A 22,772-nucleotide genomic window follows, 5' to 3' on the forward strand; every position below is an offset into this window, starting at 1 on the left:
GCTTTTCATATTCACAAATGCTTGTTTGAGAATTCTTAATTCTGTTTGGAGTGTGAACTTACACTTTTGTTTTGCTTTATGAGGATAATTTTCCTGAGATGATACTTAGGATTTTTTCATTGTCTGATTTTATAAAATTCCTTCTACTGACTTTCCTTTTGTTCATTTTTATGATACTGGAAAATTTTATAAGGTTCCCATCTTAAAAGATGCCCTTTCCTGTCAGTCCAGGAAAGGCCCAGAGCTTTAGTGGGGTTTTCTGTCAGTGTTTCAGCGGTAGGAAAGAGGTGTGATTCTCTTTTTACAAAGTACTTTTGTTTTTGCTTTTTCTCCTCCAGAAGCTATACTTTTAGAACACTGCTCCATTAAGTGATGTCTCTTTTAAATCATGCCTGCCCCCTTTATATTGTGTCTGCCTCTAAATGGTGCACCTGTATTGCATCTGGCCCTTTAAATCCCTTCGCTAAATTCCATACTCTGATCTGTTTGTACATTTCTTGTACATTTTTCTAGTATTATAAAATTTAGGCTGGATTTAATCTTTATAGTGGCCATTCTAAAAAGCTCTTAGGTACCTTTGCTAGTCTTCCCTATCTCCTCTGCAGTATTTTTAAGTCTGCTTTGCTTCATCAAAAGCTTTGTGGCAGAGTGGAGATGGGGCAGAAGTATAAGAAACTAAGTACTGGAACCTGTTGTTGATTTTTTTTTTTCCTATTTACTCACAGTCACTTTGCAGTTCTAGCATTCTCTGTCTCCAGAATAATGCTAATGTTAATGCTAAAGGTGTGGTTCTGTGTAGAATTTTCATGGTTGGAAGTTGTTTCCTATTGTTTTCACTTTGGGAGGCTGATTACTAAGTGGCTGTCACTGTTTTCTAGGATATGGAAATGTGCAGGGAGCATTTTTAGACTCTGGATGATCAGAGAATGGAGAAAGAGAGGGAGACAAGATTAAAAAGAAAGGCCAGTAGAAAAGCAGGGCTCTAGCTTACTGTTGCCAGGACTATAGCAACAGGAGAGAAGGAAACCTTTAAGTTTTGTATCCAGGGTCAAACTCAGGCTGGGGCTTCTCTGGCAGGTTCTCAATACCCGACAGTGCACAATTTTGAGGTTTTTTTTTTTTTGTAGGGTAGGGAAAGACACAAACAAAATAATTTACAAAACTGATAAAAAGCATCATCTTCACAGTGAGACTCTCCAAGCCTTCTACATGATGAGATGAAATTTAAAAACTCTTAAATACCAGGGCAAGATTAGTTTAAACAAAATTTTTAAAGCACCTAAATATGACTGCAAATTGTGTTTCAGATACTATCACTGGGTTATAAAAGAAATAATAAAGTTAAGAAAAAATGGAAAATCCAGTGAATGGTTGAGCTAGTTCTACTGTAATTAAACACAATTTCCTTTCCATTTCACCCAAGTCTAAAAGTAAAAACAAAGCCACAATCCATTTGCCTCTAGAAACCACTGTGTAATTTGTGACCTGAACTGCTGACAACATTTAGTAGAAAACTAAAAAAGTGGGGATATTTAATTCTATTATGACCTAAGGTACTTCATTTCCTCACCATGCCGCTCACCCACGAAAAGGAAAATTGGACTCCAGAAATAGAGTAGTGGTAAAATGTGATACCAATTACATTAATTATAAAATGGCCACACCTTGCTTTCATTATTTACAAAGAGCTTTCACACAGGAAGGGTAATTGCTATTCTCCTACCACGGATGTAAAACACCAAGGTTATATCACAGAGAGCCAAAGATGACATTGAAAGTCCTTGTCTTGAATTCTTCAAATATGTGGCAGTGATGGATAAAATATAAGAGAAAGTTCCAAATCATAGCTACACTCAACAAGCTAAGCATCTTCTTGGACCAGAAGCACAAAGTGGGGAGTCAGGGCCAAAGCGAGGGGCCTTCTGTCTTGAGGCAGAAGTCAAGGCCAGGCTCCAGGGTGGAGTAATGTTCACCAAAGGAGACCCAAGAAAGCTGCTGCTGTCACCTGCTGGTGGTTACGATTCACATGGACTCTGCCTCTGCAGCAATGGCGAGAGGCCAGGCTGCCTACTGGGTCAGCGGGTGGATGTGCACCCAGGATCAGCAGAGAGCTCTACCATTCTGGACTCAGTGCTGGATGAGGTGGGCCAAAGTAGTGGGTTACAGTCCATGGGGTCACAAAAGAGTTGGATACAACGCAGCAACTAAACAACAACAAGGATATAAGGTACAGCATGGTTACTATAGCTAACAACTGTATTGTATATTTGAGCCTTGCTCAGAGAGTAGGCCTTAAAAGTCTTTGTCTCAAGAAAAAAAAATTTGTTAACCATGTATGGTGATGGATGCTAACTAGACTTACTATGGTGATCATTTTGCAGTATATATAAATATTGAATCACTATATTGTATATCTGAAACATAATGTTATATTCAGTTATACCTCAGTTTTAAAAACCTTGATACCCTGGAAATGAAAAAAAATATTAACTGAACTAAAACTCTAGTTGGGAAAGACACCAGAATGAATAAACTGGACAACCTAGTAGCAAGGAATTTATCCTGAATGCACACATAAGAAATAACATTTAAGAGATAAGCAGAATAGACTGAAAAACTCTGCTGCTGCTGCTAAGTTGCTTCAGTCGTGTTCGACTCTGTGCGACCCCATAGACAGCAGCCCACCAGGCTCCCCTGTCCCTGGGATTCTCCAGGCAAGAACACTGGAGTGGGTTGCCATTTCCTTCTCCAATGCACGAAAGTGAAAAGTGAAAGTGAAGTCACTCAGTCGTGTCTGACTCTTAGCGACCCCATGGACTGCAGCCTACCAGGCTCCTCCATCCATGGGATTTTCCAGGGAAGAGTACTGGAGTGGGGTGCCATTGCCTTCTCCGCTGAAAGACTCTAATATATGTCTAACAAGATGTCAATAGAAGGAAATAGGCTGGGGGAGGGAGATCATAGAGATTTTATATAATGGCTAGTGATTTTCCAGAACTAAAGACAGGAGTCCTCACTTGGAGTAGTCTCAGAATACTGAGTAGAATACATTCTTAAAAATGCACACCAAGACACCACTCTAAAGTTACAGTACATCAAGCATAAAGATAGAATCTTACAGACCAGTAGGAGAAAACAGATGGACCCCATCCGCAGAGCAACAGACAATAATGTTACAAAGGCTGTCTTATCAACAGAAAGAGATGGCAGAAGGCAATGTGTGATAGACCTTCAAACTGAAAAGGTATACAGAATTCTGTACCATCATTCAAGAAGAGAATGAAAACATTTCAGAGAGAAGGTCTGTTAAAGGAATACCAAAGGATATGGAATGTCAGGGAAAGAAAAAACAAAAAGTATGTTACTAAGGTGTATATATGCAATGAATATTAAAATAATTAAAATTGACAACTTATTTGTTTTTAAGTGCAACAGTAGATAATAGCAATGGGGCAGATGTGGGGTAAGGGGAAGAAATGTGCTAAATGGGTAGTTAGAATACGATAAGGTGCTTGCCTGTTTGAAAAAGGTAAAGATACTGAAGAGTTTTGCTTTTACTCTACAACACTTCATATGTTTAAAAATTCTAAGAGCAACCACTACAAGAGGAAACCTGCAAGCTATTGCTTCCAGGCCAGCAAAGGAAATGTTTTAGAAACGGATGAGAAAACTCTCAAGACAACAAAGAACAAGAAACAAAAAAAAAGAAACGATCAAGCGTGACAACCATAAAACACACACTCCACACTTCCTCCACAAAGATGGTAGATGTGCATCCAACTGTATTATTAATCACAGTAATGCAAGTTGGTTTAACTACTTTATTTAAAATAAAATACCGAGAACCATGTCTTCTGTTTGCAATACTCTGATTTCTGCTAAGATTATCAATACATTTGGGGGACTCTGAAGTGTTGAAAAGCAGCTGATGGTTCAGATGGACAATCTCTGAAATGTTTATGACAACCGGTTTGCAAATGGTTGTCAAATTGAAGGTAATGAGAAGGAGATAATAAGGCCAATAGGGGCAGCATCAGAAATATTGGGACTATCGACAAATGTTGTTGCTTATAAAGAATTTCATTCAGCTCTAAAGAGACAAGAAAAGGCACCAGCATTTAAACACTACTTGGCTAATTCTTTAATTTACTTTGTGTTCTCTTATTATAGCTTCTGACAAAACACCAGCCATCTTCTTGTATGTTACACGTTAATCAAACTGCCTTAAATTATCACAGACTGACTGTTGATGCTCACTGCGTGAAGCCCAGGCTGACGCTACAGAAAGACTCTCTCTGCTGTCCCAGCGTCATTACTTCTCTGGGACTGTCATTCTCAACTTGTCACTAGAAGGAAGCAACGTGCTGATCTCTAAGAGGGATGCCAGTCTCGGGCTGGATACTAGCCTGTGTTCTTTAGAGCAACTTCATCCACAAGCTCTCTCAGTTCTGTGAATCCTTCAACTCCTGACACTTAGAATCAGTGGATTTTTGAGCTGATGGGATGAGAAACCTGGAATCTCAGAGGGAAGTGACTTGTTGCCTTCTGCACCGGTTGCAGGTACAGCACACAAGAAGAGAACTTAGACCCATCTTCGACCTCTGTATCAGAAATTATCCTCATTACATCATAGGTAAGGTCATCAAGAGCGAGAACCAGAAGAATCCTAAAGTCACTTCATTGTTTTTCCTCACAATTCCTCCGGCCTGGTCCCATACACCTCCTGTTGTTCTAAATTTTCTCTCTACTGAGCAACCAGTGGTTACTAGGTAGGTTCTCAACAGAGGCTCAGAAGACTTTCCCTTCGGATTCATGGTTTCCTTAAAGGCTGGCATCCCTCCCACACTTCTGTTTTCTCCTAAAGCCTAAAAAGCTCCTTCAAACAACACAGTGGCTTCCTCCACGGAAGAAACAAGTATATTCACTTCACTCTCGATATCACTCTGCTTCTAAAACCTGACACACACCTTTAGCCTCCTCTTCAGGAAGTAAGACCAGGAAGTCATCTGATTAAACACAGCCATGCTTGGTGGCAAAGAACTAAGACCCTTTGTTTATAGCTCTGGGCAAGGGGAGAAGCTCACATTTCAGAAAATTTTCTTGGAGTAACCATACTTACAAGTAAAATAATGCAAAGATGAAACCACTGGAAAATTCCTAAGCCACAGACATTTCAGTGTGGACCAGGATCCAGAGTCAGAAACAGAAGCTGAAACCAAAAGGAGGAGTAGCCTGAAGGAGGGTAAAGAGGAGAGAAGCAGAGAAATCAAAGGCTGTGCAGAGAATATCCCAGGCTTCTCTCTCTTTCTCTTCTCTGATACTCAGTCTACCGGACGGTGTTTTGCATTTGCCCACCTTCAGATGAAGGGGTAAGCCAGGGTGTCTCAGGCAGTAAGAGCTGGGGGCCAGACAGCACCCTAACCCCATTGTTTACCTTTCTTTGTAGTTGGTAGGAAGGTCCTGTGACAAGAGACCCCATTCTCTTGGAGAGGAAAAAAAAAAAAAAAAACAACTACATTATGTGGTTTTCTTTGTGCTTTCCTTGAGTTAAACATTTCCAATATGTTCAAAAGAAATAAGAACCTAGTCCCTTTCAGTTCAGTTCAGTTGAGTTGCTCATTCATGTCCGACTCTTTGCTACCCCATGAATCGCAGCACGCCAGGCCTCCTTGTCCATCACCAATTCCCAGAGTTCACTCAAACTCATGTCCATCGAGTCAGTGATGCCATCCAACCATCTCAAGCTCTGTCGTCCCCTTCTCCTGACTTCAGTCTTCTCAGCACCAGGATCTTTGACAATGAGTCAGTTCTTCACATCAGATAGCCAAAGGATTGGAGCTTCAGCTTCAACATCAATCCTTCAGGATTGATTTCCTTTAGGATTGACTGGTTTGATCTCCTTGCAGTCCAAGGACTCTCAAGAGCCTTCTCCAACACCATAATTCAAAAGCATCAATTCTTCGGCGCTCAGCTTTCTTCACAGTCCAACTCTCATATCCATACATGACCACTGGAAAAACCATAGCCTTGACTAGATGGACCTTTTTTGGCAAAGTAATGTCTCTGCTTTTGAATATGCTATCTAGGTTGGTCATAACTTTTCTTCCAAGGAATAAGTGTCTTTTAATTTCATGGCTGCAGTCACCATCCGCAGTGATTTTGGAGCCCAGAAAAATAAAGTCTGACACCGTTTTCACTGTTTCCCCAACTATTTGCCATGAAGTGATGGGACCAGATGCCATGATCTTCGTTTTCTGAATGTTGAGCTTTAAGCCAACTTTTTCACTCTCCTCTTTCACCTTCATCAAGAAGCTTTTTAGTTCCTCTTCACTTTCTGCCATAAGGGTGGTATCATCTGCATATCTGAGGTTATTGATATTTCTCCAGGCAATCTCGATTCCAGCTTGTGCTTCATACAGCCCAGCGTTTCTCATGATGTACTCCGCATATAAGTTAAATAAGCAGGGTGACAATATACAGCCTTGACGTACTCCTTTTCCTATTTGGAACTAGTCCCTTAAAGGAACAACATATGTATATATATAACTTATATATATAACAATGAGTTATATTGTTCCGTCTAGGTGAATACATTAGGAACAGCAGGAAACAGACAAAATGACTCTATGTACATCTACTTTCAATGCAACTTAGTCTTTTACCCCAACACCCTCACAGTACAAAAAACCAAAACCCAGAAACCAGGTTACCTGGCTAGGTCAGGGTCACAAAACCCAGGTGGTGGCAGATCTCAGACTAGACCCTGAGTGTCCTAGGAAGTCAGCCTTGCCATGAGCAGGAGAGGCTATCAGGGTTACATGGCCCAGACCGAGGGAAGATTCTAGGTTCACAAATGGCAGAGGAGAAGGACAACTCACAGAGATAACTGACACTTGGATTCTACCAAGCATCTCAGTGCAGAAGGGAACTATCATGGCAGAAGAAAAAGATAGAAAAACAGAAAACTACAAATTGTATGACTATGATTCAGTTTACTTCATTCGTTAGGGGCTGTGTTATGTGAAGATTAAAAAGAAACAGTGAAGGAAAGCGTAAAATAAGCTATTTGAGCTAGGTGTTCATCAAAAAGAAAGGTTTTCTTCCTGTACATTTCTCACTTCAGTGGGAATATATTCCATTATACTTAAGTGTTTCTCATCCTGGTTCTTGAAAGCCTTTTTCAGAGACATTTTGGATGTTTGTTACAATGCAGATGCCGGGATCTCCTTCAAGTTACTGAACCAGAATCTCTGAGGCTCTCACTAAGAAATCTGAATTGTGAGCAAGCTTCCTATGGACGCTGACATTTTAGAACTAGTTCACTTCAGTACAGTTCAGTCACTCAGTCATGTCTGACTCTTTGCGACCCCATGGACTGCAGCATGCCAGGCTTCCTTGTCCATCACCAACTCGTGGAGTCTACTCAAACACATGGCCATTGAGTCGGTGATGCCATCCAACCATCTCATCCTCTGTCGTTCCCTTCTCCTCCCACCTTCAATCTTTCCCAGCATCAGGGTCTTTTAAATTAGTCAGTTCTTTACATCAGGTGGCCAAAGTATTGGAGATTTAGCATCAGTCCTTCTAATGAATATTCAGGGTTGATTTCCTTTAGTATGGACTGGTTGGATCTCCTTGATGTCCAAGGGACTCTCAAGAGTCTTCTCCAAGACCACAGGTCAAAAGCATCAGTTCTTTGGCACTCAGCTTTCTTTATAGTCAAACTCTCACATCCATACGTGACTATTGGAAAAACCATGGCTTTGACTAGATGGACCTTTGTTGGCAAAGTAATGTCTCTGCTTTTTAATATGCTGTCTAGGTTGATAATAGCTTTTCTTCCAAGGAGCTAGCATCCTTTAATTTAACGGCTGCAGTCACCATCCAGTGATTTTGGAGCTCCAAAAAATAGTCTGTCACTGTTTCCATTGTTTCCCCATGTATTTGCCATGAAGTGATGGGACCAGATGCCACGATGTTAGTTTTCTGAATGTTGAGTTCTAAGCCAGGTTTTTCACTCTCCTCTTTCACTTTCATCAAGAGGCTCTTTACTACTTCTTTGCTTTCTGCCATAAGGGTGGTGTCATCTGCATATCTGAGGTTATTGATATTTCTCCTGGCAATCTTGATTCTAGCATGTGCTTCATCCAGTACAGCATTTCTCATGATGTACTCTGCATATAAGTTAAATAAACAGGGTGACAATATGCAGCCTTGAAGTACCCCTTTCCCAATTTGGAACCAGTCTGTTTTTCCATGTCCAGTTCTAACTGTTCCTTCTTGACCTGCATACAGATTTCTCAGGAGGCAGGTCAGGTGGTCTGGTATTCCCATCTCTTTCAGAATTTTCCAGTTTGTTATGATCCACAGAGTCAAAGGCTTTGATGTAGTCAATAAAGCAGAAGTAAATGTTTCTCTGGAACTCTCTTGCTTTTTCAATGATCCAATGGATGTTGGCAATTTGATCTCTGGTTCCTTTACCTTTTCTAAATCCAGCTTGAACATCTGGAAGTTCACAGTTCACATATTGTTGAAGCCTGGCTTGGAGAATTTTGAGCATTACTTTGCTAGCATTTGAAATGAGTGCAATTGTGTGGTAGTCTAAGCATTCTTTGGCATTGCCTTTCTTTGGGATTGGAATGAAAACTGACCTTTTCCAGTCCTGTGGCCACTGCTGAGTTTTCCAAATTTGCTGGCATATTGAGTGCAGCACTTTCACAGCATCACCTTTTAGGATTTGAAATAGCTCAACTGGAGTTCCATCACCTCCACTAGCTTTGTTCATAGTGATGCTTCCTAAGGCTCACTTGACTTCACATTCCAGAATGTCTGACTCTAGGTGAGTGATCACACCATCGTGAAGATTTTTTCTATTTATAGTTCTTCTGTGTATTCTTGCCACCTATTCTTAATATCTTCTGCTTCTGTTAGGTCCATACCATTTCTGTCCTTTATTGAGCCCATCTTTGCATGAAATGTTCCCTTGGTATCTCTAATTTTCTTGAAGAGATCTCTAGTCTTTCCCATTCTATTGTTTTCCTCTGTTTCTTTGCATTGATCTCTTAGGCTTTCTTATCTCTCCTTGCTATTTTTTGGAACTATGCATTCAAATGGGTATATCTTTCCTTTTCTCCTTTGCATTTAGCTTCTCTTCTTTTCTCAGCTATTTGTAAGGCCTCCTCAGACAACCATTTTGCCTTTTTGCATTTCTTTTTCTTGGGGATGGTCTTGATCACCACCTCCTGTACAATGTCATGAACCTCCATTCATAGTTCTTCAGGCACTCTATCAGATGTAGTCTCTTAAATCTATTTCTCACTTCCACTGTATAATCGTAAGGGATTTGATTTAGGTCATCCCTGAATGGTCTGGTGGTTTTCCCTACTTTTTTCAATTTAAGTCTGAATTTGGCAATAAGGAGTTCATGATCTGAGCCACAATCAGTTCCCAGTCTTGTTTTTGCTGACTGTATAGAGCTTCCCCATCTTTAGCTGCAAAGAATATAATCATTCTGATTTCGGTATTGACCATCTGGTGATGTTCATGTGTAGAGTCTTGTCTTGTTGGAAAAGGGTGTTTGCTATGACCAGTGTGTTCCCTTGGCAAAACTCTGTTAGCCTTTGCCCTGCTTCATTCTGTACTCCAAGGCCAAATTTGCCTGTTACTCCAGGTATTTCTTGACTTCCTACTTTTACATTCCAGTCCCCTGTAATGAAAAGGACATCTTTTTGGGGTGTTAGTTCTAGAAGGTCATGTAGGTCTTCATAGAGGCATTCGACTTCAGCTTCTTCAGCTGGAAGCAGCTTCTTTAGAACCAAAACCATTCATAATCCCTTCATCGGAGAATTAGTTGAACTCCATCTGCCCTCCAGGCCTCCCCACGCCCACTTCAGAGAGACTCAGCCCAAGACAGTGAGTGCCCTCCAATCAGAGGCTCCCAAGCCCTGCCAGGTCTTATCCCCCAGCCAGGCCCTGAAGGACTGAACTGGTTTAATTTGAAGATTTCTATATTTTTATGCTAAAACTGCAAACAAGTATTGCTCTGCTAATGAAAAACATATCAAATTTTTCTATCATCAGGATGTATTTTTCCCTTCAAAGTCACAGGGGAGGTGGGTAGTTACTGCAAACAAGAGACAGAGTGACTGACTTTCTGGGTTACACTTCTGTCAATAATGCCCAAGTCAGGGTACCCGGCCCCACCAGGCTCCCCTACCAAGTGGCAGCTTCTTGGAGTACAGGTCACGAGGTTAGACTATGGGAGGCCCAGACACTATCCCACTTTGCCTACAAATCCAACTCTTTCAAAGGGACAGAAATTTCTGAGGAGCAGGGTGTGTGGCAGGAGATACCGGTGCAGGCAGCAGCTGCCTGAAAGACTCATCATAGCAGCTGGAAGACCCGTGGGCTGGCTGACCCCAAGGGAAGCCTCCAGGCTCCTGCTGGGCCCCTCCATGTTTTCTCTAGAATGTGGCCAAACAGCCAGTATGAAAGGAGATGGAGGAAGCAGCATTCAAATTAAAGAACTGTATCAATCTAAGGATTCCTGCTTATTTCCCCAAACCACAGCATGCCCTGAGGGGCAGAAAGGAAGGATAAGGCAACATCCTTTCTGCATCCAAATTGCTGAGGCACTTCTCAGAAGACCGTTTTAAGGAGACAGATTGAAAATAGCCAGAGCAGTAATCACTACCTTTGAGCCTGGAGTCTTTAAATATAACAAGTGACACTCAACTCGGGATTATCTCTGCCCACTGAGGAGAAAAATGTCAGCAGGAAAGAAAGATGGTCACACCTCGGGACCTGAGGGTGCCAAGCTGAACCCTCTCGAATCTCTGGGACGTGCACGAGGATCCCCAGAGGAACTTTCATCCAGCAAGTGGCTGCCGTCTTGATGAGGGTCTGCCTGCCTCCTGACTCCATCTGCAGCAACCTCTGGATATCTGGAGTGGCTTCCAGCCTCCCTCCCCTCCATTCCTACCTAATGACAGGACCGTTGTTTATAAAGCCCCCGAAAGTCCTTGACAGTCACCAGGAAGGCTGTCTTCATGCCAGTGATGACAGAGGAAAAAGCAGAATACTGCCAGTAACAGAGTCCCAGCATCTCCAGTGAGGCCAACTTTATGCTAAAATATATTTTCTCTGTGTATATAAAGATATATATATAGAGAGAGAGACATTAACAAGAATTACCTTGTCAGTACTGCTGATGCCCGGTGATTTTAATTCCATTTACATTTTTTGGCATTTTCCAATTTCTTTTTTAATCATCAAGGTGATTATCTTTTTTATAATCATTTAATAAAACATTACCTTAAACGATATTAATAGCTATAATTTACCTAGATGTGAACATGGCATATGACAGACAAGGCCATTTATGTCGTGCAGTGTCTAAAGCAGACAAGAAGAAAGTAGTATAGAGTCAGAAACTTCTCTTTCTCTTCTTGGTAGCCCCTTTGTTGCAACTCATCTGTAAAGTTCTCGGGCCTCTGCCTACCCATTTGTTGGAGTCCTTGGAGACTGCATATATCTAAAAAAAGTTCCTAAGTTTAAATCACAACTTCAAACTTCCATACTAAACCAAATTTTTATGTGTTATTTTGTTTTCCTCCTCTGTTCTGATATAGATATTAAAACAGGTACTGAAAAAGTAGCCAGATGGTAATGTAAAATTATTAATTTCTGAACAGTTGAGAAGTTGAATAAAGTCAACCCTTGAAGAATATGGGGGTTAATTTGTGTATAACTTACAGCTGGCCCTCTGTATCCACAGTTCCTCTTCCCATCAGTGCATTTGACGAACCTCAGATTGCATAGTGCTGTGGTATTTACCACTGAAATATACTATGTATAAGAGAAATTGTGTGGATCAATCCCACATTTTTCAAGGGTCAACTGTATATGGTTTTTATATTATGGAAAGGGTGACATTTAAGTATCATTGGGTTTCTTAAAGTTAAAACCAAACTACATACAAGTAATATAATGAACTGAGAATTTCCTGCTCTGGAATAGTTTATGAGACCCTTGGTTAAGGTGCTTCATCAGCTTCACCTTTCCCCAATTGAGAGTGTATGATTTCAAACCCATCAAGAGCTGAGGAAACACCCTTGACCAAGCCTATCAAGTGGTAACAGACACACTCTATTAAAAGCTATTTTGTTTCTTCTCTTCTACATAATTTCATTGTCTTATGCAACCACATAGTATATACATAAAACTATAGTTTCATGAAGTTCAACGTATTTGCCAGGATCCATACAGCTCAGAATACTCCCATAGCTGAAGGCTGTGGTTCTCTAAAGGATGATATTAATAAAAGATACTGTTGCTGCCATATGGTAAAAATAAGATGTAGAAGACCCCAGACCATTAAAGGGGACCATTTGCTACTTTCTCTGATGTAACTGCCATGGGATGTAATACATAATAGCTTCAGAACCAGAAGACCTAGGTGTGAAACACAGCCCTGCATTTACATGCTGTCATGATCTTGCCTATCCTGCTTACCTTCTGCCTCCTTGATATCGGAGTTGTTTTGAGGATTTTAAAAAGGATAACGTTTGTGAAAATACTTGAAATTATTGTAGAATACAGCAATTTATCTGAGGAAGAAAAAGAAGCCTCAATTCTGGAGAGCTAAACCCTTTAAAACCTCATTCACACAGATTAGATGGTCTGGAGCAGTGGGTAGAGCTGGAGTTAGAGGTCAGGTGCTAGAGTGAAGAGAAGGGGTTTCTCCAACTTGGCACTCAAGGCCATGGAACAGTCCTGCCATCTCAGTTGGGTATAAGCTTTCAATAGACTCCCCTTGGGAATTCTCAGTGTGAGTCAACCCATCAGTTAGGAGAGAGACAGTTTAGCCAGATGTGTGCACTCAGTCTCTCAGTCATGTCTGACTCTTTGTGACCCCATGGACTGTAGCCTGCCAGGCTCCTCCCTCCATGGGACTTTTCAGGCAAGAATACTGGAGTGGGTTGCCATTTCCTCTTCCAAGGGATCTTCCCAACCCAAGGACTGAACCCATATCTCCTGCATTGGCAGGCAGGTTCTTTTACCACTGAATTACTTGGGAAGCTTCAGCTAGATGGCTCCCTCTATTACGGGAAGTCTTTGCCACATTACTGTCAATACCCAGCAATGCTGAATAGAGTGGGCAGCAGGTTGCAGACCCACAAAGCAATGCTCAGCCAGGGGCCTGCAGGGGGTCTGAACTGGTCCTGTGTGCCCTGTCAGGTGCTGAAGGAACATCTTATTTCTGTCTTTCTGAGCAAGGTGGCCCTGACCAGGAGGAGAGCCACCTAGTCAACTAAAGGGAGAGACATTCACCTTATTACAATCCATTGCTAAATCTGTAGCACTACTTCTTTCAGAGATAAACAAGTCTCTGAAGCACATGTGAGTGCTGTGTGCGTCATGGTCATCCAAATCTTTCAAGATTGGGCAGGACACTGTTTCCTCATTTGTGTTTTGAGAGCATTAATCCTATGAAATGCTCTGGACAGTCTTCCTGGTATCACATTTCAAAAATATTTTCTACATTCTTCAGCTAGAAGGGTCATATTGCCCCTTATACACATGAAAAGGCCCTGAAAAACCTTGAAGTTAAGAAAAACAAAATCTAATTTTATTTAACCAAACTTCTTTTAACAGGCAACATTATCTGGCAGTTAAGAATGGGAGGTATGGGTGTCTACAGCCAGGCTTTGAACCATATGTTCTTCCACTCACCAGCTGTATAAGCGTGGGAAAGTTAATCTCTCTGGCTCAGTTTTCGTGCCTGTGAAATGGGAATAATAATACATCTTCCTCATGGTGTTTTTCATGAAAATGAAATGAGCTAAAAAGTACAGATCGCTGAGAACAGGGTCTAGAATACAGAAAGCACTGAATAAATATTAGCTATCTGATGATTAACTATCTGTTTTCTAAGACACTTACTTATATCCTAAGCAACTTGTGTCCCATGGGATAGGGAAACAGAATAGGTAAAATCACTTGTAGCACAAAAAGTCTAGCAGAAGAATCAGAGTTTCAGTCTCCAATGTCGACTTCCCCTTCCTGTTTTTTATTTATAAAAATAAGGTCTTTGGACTAGTTGATCCTTCCAGCTACAATAGCCCAAGATTCTAAAAAAGAGGCACAGAACCATTAAACCCAATGTCCCCTTCTCAGTCCTGGATCCAACCTGGGTACCTTCCAGAGACCTCGTTCAAATTTTAAGTTGCCATGGCAAGACTTCAGGTTAAGGAACCAGTTGCAGCTCTGCAAGATGAATGTGGAAACTGCATTCTGTCACCTCCCCGCAGAGCTCCGAAACGCTCAGCAGGGAATCAAACTGACAGCAGTTACAGTGGCAGCAGCTGCCACCTACCTGCTCCACAGTCGCTTCAGCCCCCTCAGCCTCAGTTTCTGCACCAAAGTATCACTCCAATTTTTCCCCTCTTGTGGTCTCCAGGGCCCAGAAGGTGCCTGAACCTGTCCACTGGTCACAGATACTGCATGCTCCTCCCAAGGGCGAACTCTTCTTCGCATCTTCCTCATTTGTACAGAGCTCCAGGCTGTAATTTCAGATACTCATCTGTGCTCAATCTTGTTGACCTATCTCAAATTTGGACCTTATCTCTGGAGTCCACCCTGTCCCAGCAGGGGAAAGCTGCTGCTTCTGCCCCAAGGGTGTCCTGTCCACACCTCTGCTTTCTCCTAGTTTAGTCTTTTGGAATTTTCTAGAATGTCAGATGGCTACACCACTTTGAATTTTACTCGTGAATCCATCTATCCATCTCTGGCAAGCCAACCAATATTTATTGAATGATTCCTACATGCAAGCAAACTTCTAAGTTCTGTTGATGCAATGATGAGCCAAAACATTCTCCCTGTTCTCATCGACACATATTTTAGTAGAGGAAAACACTCAAACTCATGTCCATTGAGGCAGTGATGCCATCCATCTTATCCTCTGTCATCTCATTCTCCTCCCACCTTCAATCTTTCCCAGCATCAGGGTCTTTTCCAGTGAGTCAGTTCTTCACGTCAGCTGGCCAAAGGATTGGAGTTTAGGCTTCACCATCAGTCCTTCCAATGAATATCCAATGATTTCCTTTAGGGTTGACTGGTTGGATTTCCTTGCAGTCCAAGCGACTCTCAAGAGTCTTCTCCAACACCACAGTTCAAAAGCATAAATTCTTCTGTGCTCAGCTTTCCTTATGGTCAAACTCTCAACATCCATACATGACTACTGGAAAAGCATAGCATTGACTAGATGGACCTTTGTCAACAAAGTAATGTCTCTGCTTTTTAATAAGCTGTCTAGGTGGATCATAGCTTTTCTTCCAAGGAGCTAACATCTTTTGATTTCATGGCTGCAGTCACCATCTGCAGTGATTTTGGAGCCCCCAAAAATAAAGTCAGCCACTGTTTCCACATCTATTTGACTCATCTATCTGAAGTGGTGGGACCAGATGTCACGTTCTTTGTTTTCTGAATGTTGAATTTTAAGCCAACTTTTTCCACTCTCCTCTTTCACTTTCATCAAGAGGCTCTTTAGTTCTTTTTCACTTTCTGCCATAAGAGTGGTGTCACCTGCAAATCTGAGGTTATTGATATTTCTCCCAGCAATCTCAATTCCAGCTTGTGCTTCATCCAGCCCGGCATTTTGCATGATGTGCACTGCATATAAGTTAAATAAGTAGGGTGACAAAATGCAGTCTTGACTTATTCCTTTCCCGATTTTAAACCAGTCTGTTGTTTGTTCCATGTCCAGTTCTACTTGCATATACAGTTCTACTTGCATATGCAGTTCACCTGCATATAGATTTCTCAGGAGGCAGGTCAGGTGGTCTGATATTCCCATCTCTTGAAAAATTTTCCACAGTGTCTTGTGATCCACACAGTCAAAGGCTTTAGCATAGTCAACAAAGCAGAAGTAGATGTCTTTCTGGAACTCTCTTGCTTTTTCAATGATCCAATGGATGTTGGCAATTTGATCTCTGGTTCCTCTGCCTTTTCTAAATCCAGTTTGAACTTCTGGAAGTTCATGGTTCACATACTGTTGAAGCCTTGCTTGGAGAACTCTGAGCATTACTTTGCTAGCATGTGAGATGAGTGCAACTGTATGGTAGTTTGAGCATTCTTTGGCATTGCCTTTCTTTGGGATTGAAATGAAAACTGACCTTTTCCAGTCCTGTGGCCACTGCTGAGTTTTCCAAATTTGCTGGCATATTGAGTGCAGCACTTTCACAGCATCATCTTTTAGGATTTGAAATAGCTCAACTGAAATTCCATCACCTCCACCAGCTTTGTACGTAGTGATATTTCCTAAACCTCAGTGGACTTCGCATTCCAGAATGTGTGGCTCTAGGTGAGTGATCACACCATTGTGGTTATATGGGTCATGAAGATCTATTTTGTATAGTTCTTCTGTGTATTCTTGCCATGTTTTCTTAATATCTTCTGCTTCTGTTAGGTCCATACCATTTCTATCCTTTATTGTGCCCATCTTTGCAAGAAATGTTCCCTTGGTATCTCTAATTTTCTTGGCGAGAGCTCTAGTCTTTCCCATTCTATTGTTTTCTTCTGTTTCTTTGCTTTGATCTCTGAGGAAGGCTTTCTTATCTCTCCTTGCTATCTTTTGGAACTCTGCATTCAAATGGGTATATCTTTCCTTTTCTCCTTTGCATTTAGCTTCTCTTCTCAGCTATTTGTAAGGCCTCATCAGACAACCATTTTGCCTTTTTGCATTTCTTTTTCTTGGGGATGGTCTTGATCACTGCTTCCTGTACAATGCCATGAACCTCTGTCCACAGTTCTTCAAGCACTCTATCAGATGTAATCTCTTGAATCTATTTGTCATTTCTATTGTATAATCGTAAGGGATTTGATTTAGGTCATACCTGAATGATCTGGTGGTTTTCCTTACTTTCTTCAATTTAAGTCAATATTTGACTTAAATTGACTTGTTCTTTCAATTTAAATTGACTTTCTTCAATTTAAGTCAATATTTGACTTAAACTGACTTGTTGCCAATATTTGGCAACAAGGAGTTCATGATCTGAACCACACATGATCTGAGTCCGCTCCTGGTCTTGTTTTTGCTGACTATATAGAGTTTCTCCATCTCTGGCTGCAAAGAATGTAATCAATCTGATTTCGGTGTTGACCATCTGGTGATGTCCATGTGTAGAGTCTTCTCTTGTGTTGTTGGAAGAGGGTGTTTGCTATGAGCAGTGCATTCTCTTGGCAAAACTCTGTTAACCTTGCCCAGCTTTGTTTTGTACTCCAAGGCCAAAGTTGCCTGTTACTCCAAGTAGCTCTTGACTTCCCACTTTTGCATTCCAGTCCCCTATAATGAAAAGGACATCTTTTTTGGGTGTTAGTTCTAGAAGGTCTTGTAGGTCTTCATAGAACTGTTCAACTTCAGCTTCTTCAATATTACTGGTCGGGGCATAGACTTGGATTATTGTGATATTGAATGGTTTGCCTTGGAAATGAACAGAGATCATTCTGTCGTGTTTGAGACTGCACTCAACTACTGCATTTTGGACTCTTTCATTGACCATGATAGCTACTCCATTTCTTCTAAGGGGTTCTTGCCCACAGTAGTAGACATAATGGTCATCTGAGTTAAATTCACCCATTCTAATCCATTTTAGTTCACTGATTCCTAAAATGTCTATGTTCACTCTTGCCATCTCCTGTTTGACCACTTCCAATGTACCTTGATTCATGGACCTAATATTCCAGGTTCCTAAGCCATATTGCTCTTTACAGCGTTGGACTTTACTTCCATCACCAGTCACATCCACAACTGGTTGCTGTTTCTGCTTTGGCTCTGTCTCTTCATTCTGTCTGGAGTTATTTCTCCACTGAATTCTAGTAGCATATTGGGTACCTACTGACCTGGGGAGGTCATCTTTCAGTGTTTTATCTTTTTGCCTTTTCTTACTGTTCATGGGGTTCTCAAGGCAAGAATACCGAAGTGGTTTGCCATTCCCTTCTCCAATGGACCACGTTTTGTGAGAACTCTCCATCATGAACTGTCCATCTTGGGTGGCCCTACACAGCATGGCTTATAGTTTTACTGAGTTAGACAAGGCTGCGGTCCATGTGATCAGTTGGATAGTTTTCTGTGATTGTGGTTTTCATTCTGTCTGCCCTCTGACAGAGAAGGAAAAGAGGCTTATGGAAGCTTCCTGATGGGAGAGACTGACAGATGAAGTGAGATCTGAAAAACAAGAGGACCCAGCCTTGCAAAGGTCTTGTCCAGAGTGTTCTCCTGCAAGCACAGAGAACAGCCAGTGCACACTCAGAGACCAGGACCAGATCAGGAAAGGGAGTAGGAAATAAGGCCAGTGCAGCTGGAACAGAGTGAGAGGGAGTGAGTAGATGAGACTGGGGACAGATGTTGCCGGCCCATAGAGGTCTAGATTAAGGAGCCTGAATTTTGTTCTCATTGTGATAGGAATCAACTGTAAGCAGGGAGTGACATGGTAAATCCATCCTTCTTCTTTGGGGCATGTGTTCCCAAACAATACAACTATAGTATGTGCTTAGCAATATATCAGTGATTCTCAACAAAATTCTACATTCTGTTTGCTCATCATCATACCAGGGATATTAAGATACTGGACCAGGGCTGAAGTGAAAATTATAACAAAACTACCCAATGATATCCCTGTTAGGCTGGGAATTACACTGCAATTTAAGAACTTAAGAAGTTAGAATTTCAGATACATTATTAGCTCTAATTAATAAGTCAGTCCTTCTGGGATTTGCTAGTGATAAGAGCTCAGGCAGCATTGCAGTCTGAATGAAAAACATTTTTACAGAAAAAGCAGGATTGCTCACAGTAACTTACTCGGCCTAGAAAGTTAGAGAACTGAAAATGTAACGATGGTATCTTTACCAAGTGTCATCCTACTACTTTATAGCTCTTGCCAATACAGGCCTTTAAAAAAAAAGTGTACTAAAGTGAGTTTCCAATTGAAAAGATCAATGCAGGCAACATTAACAGCCCCATTCCTTGCCATTGTAATAAATGATGAGGTAGGTGTTTCAAAGATGAAAAAGCAGAGCATCCCTTTCTAATCTTGACAGACATCCTACCCTGTTCACTGATCCTGTATCTTGGAGTGAAGACCTGCATGGGGAAGTTGATTCCTGCAGTGTTCCTGGTGAGTCTTTCCAGGGGTAGCAGCAGGGACAACATCTCTTTAGCAGACACTGTTCACGAACCTGTGCCTAGCTCATCTATACCACTGAAACTGGCAAAGCATGTGTGCTCCTGACAATCATATTTGGCAAATGGACTGAAATCAGTCACTAACAAGGGGGCAGTCAGTAATTAACATCCTGACGGCGAGAGCTCCTGTGATGAGAGGTGCCAGGAGCAAACGCTGATGGTACCTAGGGTGGGCCAGGCTTTTGTGCCTGTGTGTGTATGTGTGCTCAAGGTGAGATCCTCAAAGGGAGCTGGGTTTCCTCCATCTCCTGTAGAAGATATACAATTGGGCCTCCTCTCAAATCCCCCATGCCTGGCTTAGATTACTCTTTTACCTTTAATCTCTTTAAGACTTGTGTGGAGGATACTTTGTAATAAAACGACTCTCAATTTATATCACCCATGGATGACTGTTCTATCTCCCCAATAGGCTATAAAATCCTTCAAGTCCAAGTCATCTCTTTTGCTCCCCACTCACCTGTCATATAAAAACAACCAACAGTGTAGGAGGGAGTGAAATAAAACATAATTGTCTTCAGCCTCGCTCCCCAAAGATAACCACTATTAAGTTCCTTGCATCTCCCATAAAAGTTTGCGGGCAAACTTCTATGTTATTCAGTGTTCAATCCAAGGAGCAAAACTTAGAAGAAATATGGATTGATACATAGAATTTCAAATCAGTTCCGGTTCAGGGCAGTATGTGTGCACGTGTGCTAAGTTGCTTCAGTCTTGTCTGACTCTGTGACCCCATGGACTGTAGCCCACCAGGCTCCTCTGTCCATGGGATTCTCTATGCAAGAATATTGGTGTGGGTTGCCATTTTCTTCTCCAGGGGATCTTCCCAACCCAGGGATTGGACCCACATCTCTTAAGTCTCCTGCATTGGCAGGCGGATTCTTTACCACTAGCACCACCTGGGAAACCCCACAGGGAAGTAGACAAATAAATAATTATAAATTAGTACTAATTAATTATAAATTAGTACATCAGTACATAAAAGGGGTGTACATAAATTATACATAAATTAGTACATAATTAGGTCTTCCCTGGTGGCTCAGTCGGTAAAGAATCTGCATGCAATGCAGGAAACCCCAGTTTGATCCCTGGGTCAGGAAGATCCCCTGGAGAAGGGAACGGCAACCCACTCCAGTATTCTTGCCTAGAGATTCCCATGGACAGAGGAGCCTGGCAGGCTACAGTCCATGGGGTCACAAAGAGTCAAACACGACCGAGTGACTAACACTTCAAGGGGTATAGTGGACATTCCAAGGTAGATGAGACCACTCGGTTATCACAGCACAAGCCTGGCAAGTCCAGCTCTGTCTCTAACATGCTGGCTGTTCTCTGGCCAACTGACTCCATCTCTCTGTATCTCAGTTTCCTCTCCTACAAAATCAGAATCTGTTCTCTATAGTCCTTGAATCCAAGAACTTGGAAGTAACAGTTGAGTAATGATAAATACAAACAGGTATGCCACAGCCAAAGTCTGAAATGTGTTATCAGGAAGACAATCACAAAGACAATCAATGTAACAGAATTCCAGGAGAATACAGTTGCAAATTATTATGGAACAGTTATTACTATTTTTAACTAAATTCCTGAGCTGTAATTCACAGGAAAACCCACATCTTGTTTTAACACAGAGATGCACCAAACAATATCCTCTGATTCGGAAGTTATCTTAGGCCATCAGCAACTCTTCACAAGTAGAAACAACCACTCAGATTCATTCCTTTCTCAGCAATGCATGTGGCCTGCTCACCAGCAGTAGAGGGCTTGGGAATATTTTTCCATTGCTGAGAGTTAGACATAAGCTCAATAACATTTGGTAGCTACAGGGTCACACCTGAAGTGACTAGTCAACATCTGAATTCTCATATGCCACCTTGGTGACAACTAGCTGACTACCAGGGAGGGGGTCTTCCTAGTGGTCAGTCTACATGTGATGTTGTTTGACCACATCCAATACCAGAAGCACAGATAAATCTCAGAGGAGGGAAGGACTGGGACAGAGGAAAAGAGAGTGGGTAGAACATGATCACTGTTAATCCTCCATTCAGCAATGTGACTGCAAGCTAAAAGCAGATGACACTAATGATGGCTGAAAATCCTTGTTCTAGGGCAAAGCTGGGAAAAGGGAAGTAGCATTCACAAGTGTCTTTGCTGAATGTTCTTGCCTTTTCTCTTGGAGGCAGGAAAGACGGAGATAAAGAGAACCAATCCTGGGGTTAGGGAGATATGGGTTTGGCCACTACTTGACAATTACCTTATCAGTTTTGAGGTTCCATTTGTCCATTTACTTAGAATGAGTCAGAGAAGGCAATACTTGCATTATGTTTATGATCATGTGAAAATGTACCTTTCCATGGGCTGTTCCTATGAAAGTCAGGATCCTTAAAACACAATGACAAGTCAAACTGTGAAATGACACCCTCAAGGAACCAGTCCTTACCTGGAAAGAATTCATACAGCGGAGGGATGGAGGCAGTGTGGCATTACTCTTCGACAGTATCAACAGCAGCTCCAGGCAGGTTGTAGAGGGCAGGGTGAGGGAGTGTACGCTGAGGTCATTTTCCCACAAGCTGGAGAGCCTGAAACACACAGATTTGTGCAACTTCGTCATTCCATTCAGCCAGAAGTATTTCAAAAATCTTATATAAGGAGAAAACTTTCTGCTGTGGGAGAGAAAGAGCAATGTACAAGAAACAGAAATAAAACGGTTATACTAAAAATTCAGAGAACATGAACAAGGCATTCTTCTAGTGCTTCTGATATAAAACAAATGAATAAGGCAATTTTTTTCAGGTCAACATCTCATACTCAAAGGTGAAGAGTCATATGAAATGCAGTCTTATTTGTGAGGGATCTATGCAGGGGGTGCTAATATAACACACTGAATGCTTCCTTTGTTCTATGTCCTGTCTCACATGCAGTATCTTGTTCAACCCCCAGATGCTATGACGTGGAACAATTGTTATCCCATCCTCCAGATGTAGAAATTGTTTCTGACCTGGATATGCCTTATGAAATATCTAGTTCTGCTTTTTTCAAATACTTAAAACGTGACAGAATCCTTTTATTAAAAAAGCTTGTAAAAGCCCTGTTCGTAATGCAAACAAGAGCAAAGCTGCTCTGTTGGAAGGGGAAAGGTGGGCAGGAGGCCTCACTTCATCTGCCACAGAGGCCCATGGGGCAGCTTTGCTACTCCCTGTGGAACCTGCTCGAAATTCCTCTCACAGCAACGTGAGGGAGCTGAGGGCTAGAAAAGCAGAGAGACTTGTCTGAAATGAGGCAGATGTTTAGAAAATACTATGGCTGGCTCTGGATCCTGGTTTCCTAACTTCAGAATCAGAAGGTGTTCTCTATAGTCCTTGAATCCGGGACCCCCATCTAGTGCTTAAGCAAAGGGAAAATCAGGAAAGCATTAGGAGAAAACAACACAGTAACAAGAGTGCGAGTCTTACTCTTATCAACTCTTCTATTTACTCAAGTATTTCCTGCCTGAGCCCCTAACCAAAGTGTCTCTTATCACTGTCTTAATTTTTAAAGA

At 41.7% G+C, this 22,772-nt stretch overlaps 1 protein-coding gene across 7 annotated transcripts in view; it reads right to left on the reverse strand.

Annotated features, from left to right (window-relative positions):
* The window catches only part of UBE3D (ubiquitin protein ligase E3D), a 166,695-nt gene that overhangs the window by 47,989 nt on the left and 95,934 nt on the right, over positions 1-22,772 (reverse strand). For 6 of the 7 annotated variants that reach the window (XM_070376256.1, XM_070376257.1, XM_070376260.1 and 3 more), the window contains exon 9: positions 21,675-21,813. In XM_070376256.1, coding sequence (XP_070232357.1) covers positions 21,675-21,813 — 139 coding nt within the window. Of the gene's footprint in view, positions 1-5,117; positions 5,233-21,674; positions 21,814-22,772 lie in introns of those variants that run through there. The other variant, XM_070376261.1, reaches the window with a different exon arrangement.

The sequence above is a fragment of the Bos mutus genome, chromosome 9 (assembly GCF_027580195.1).
Source record: "Bos mutus isolate GX-2022 chromosome 9, NWIPB_WYAK_1.1, whole genome shotgun sequence".
Lineage (NCBI taxonomy): Eukaryota > Metazoa > Chordata > Mammalia > Artiodactyla > Bovidae > Bos > Bos mutus.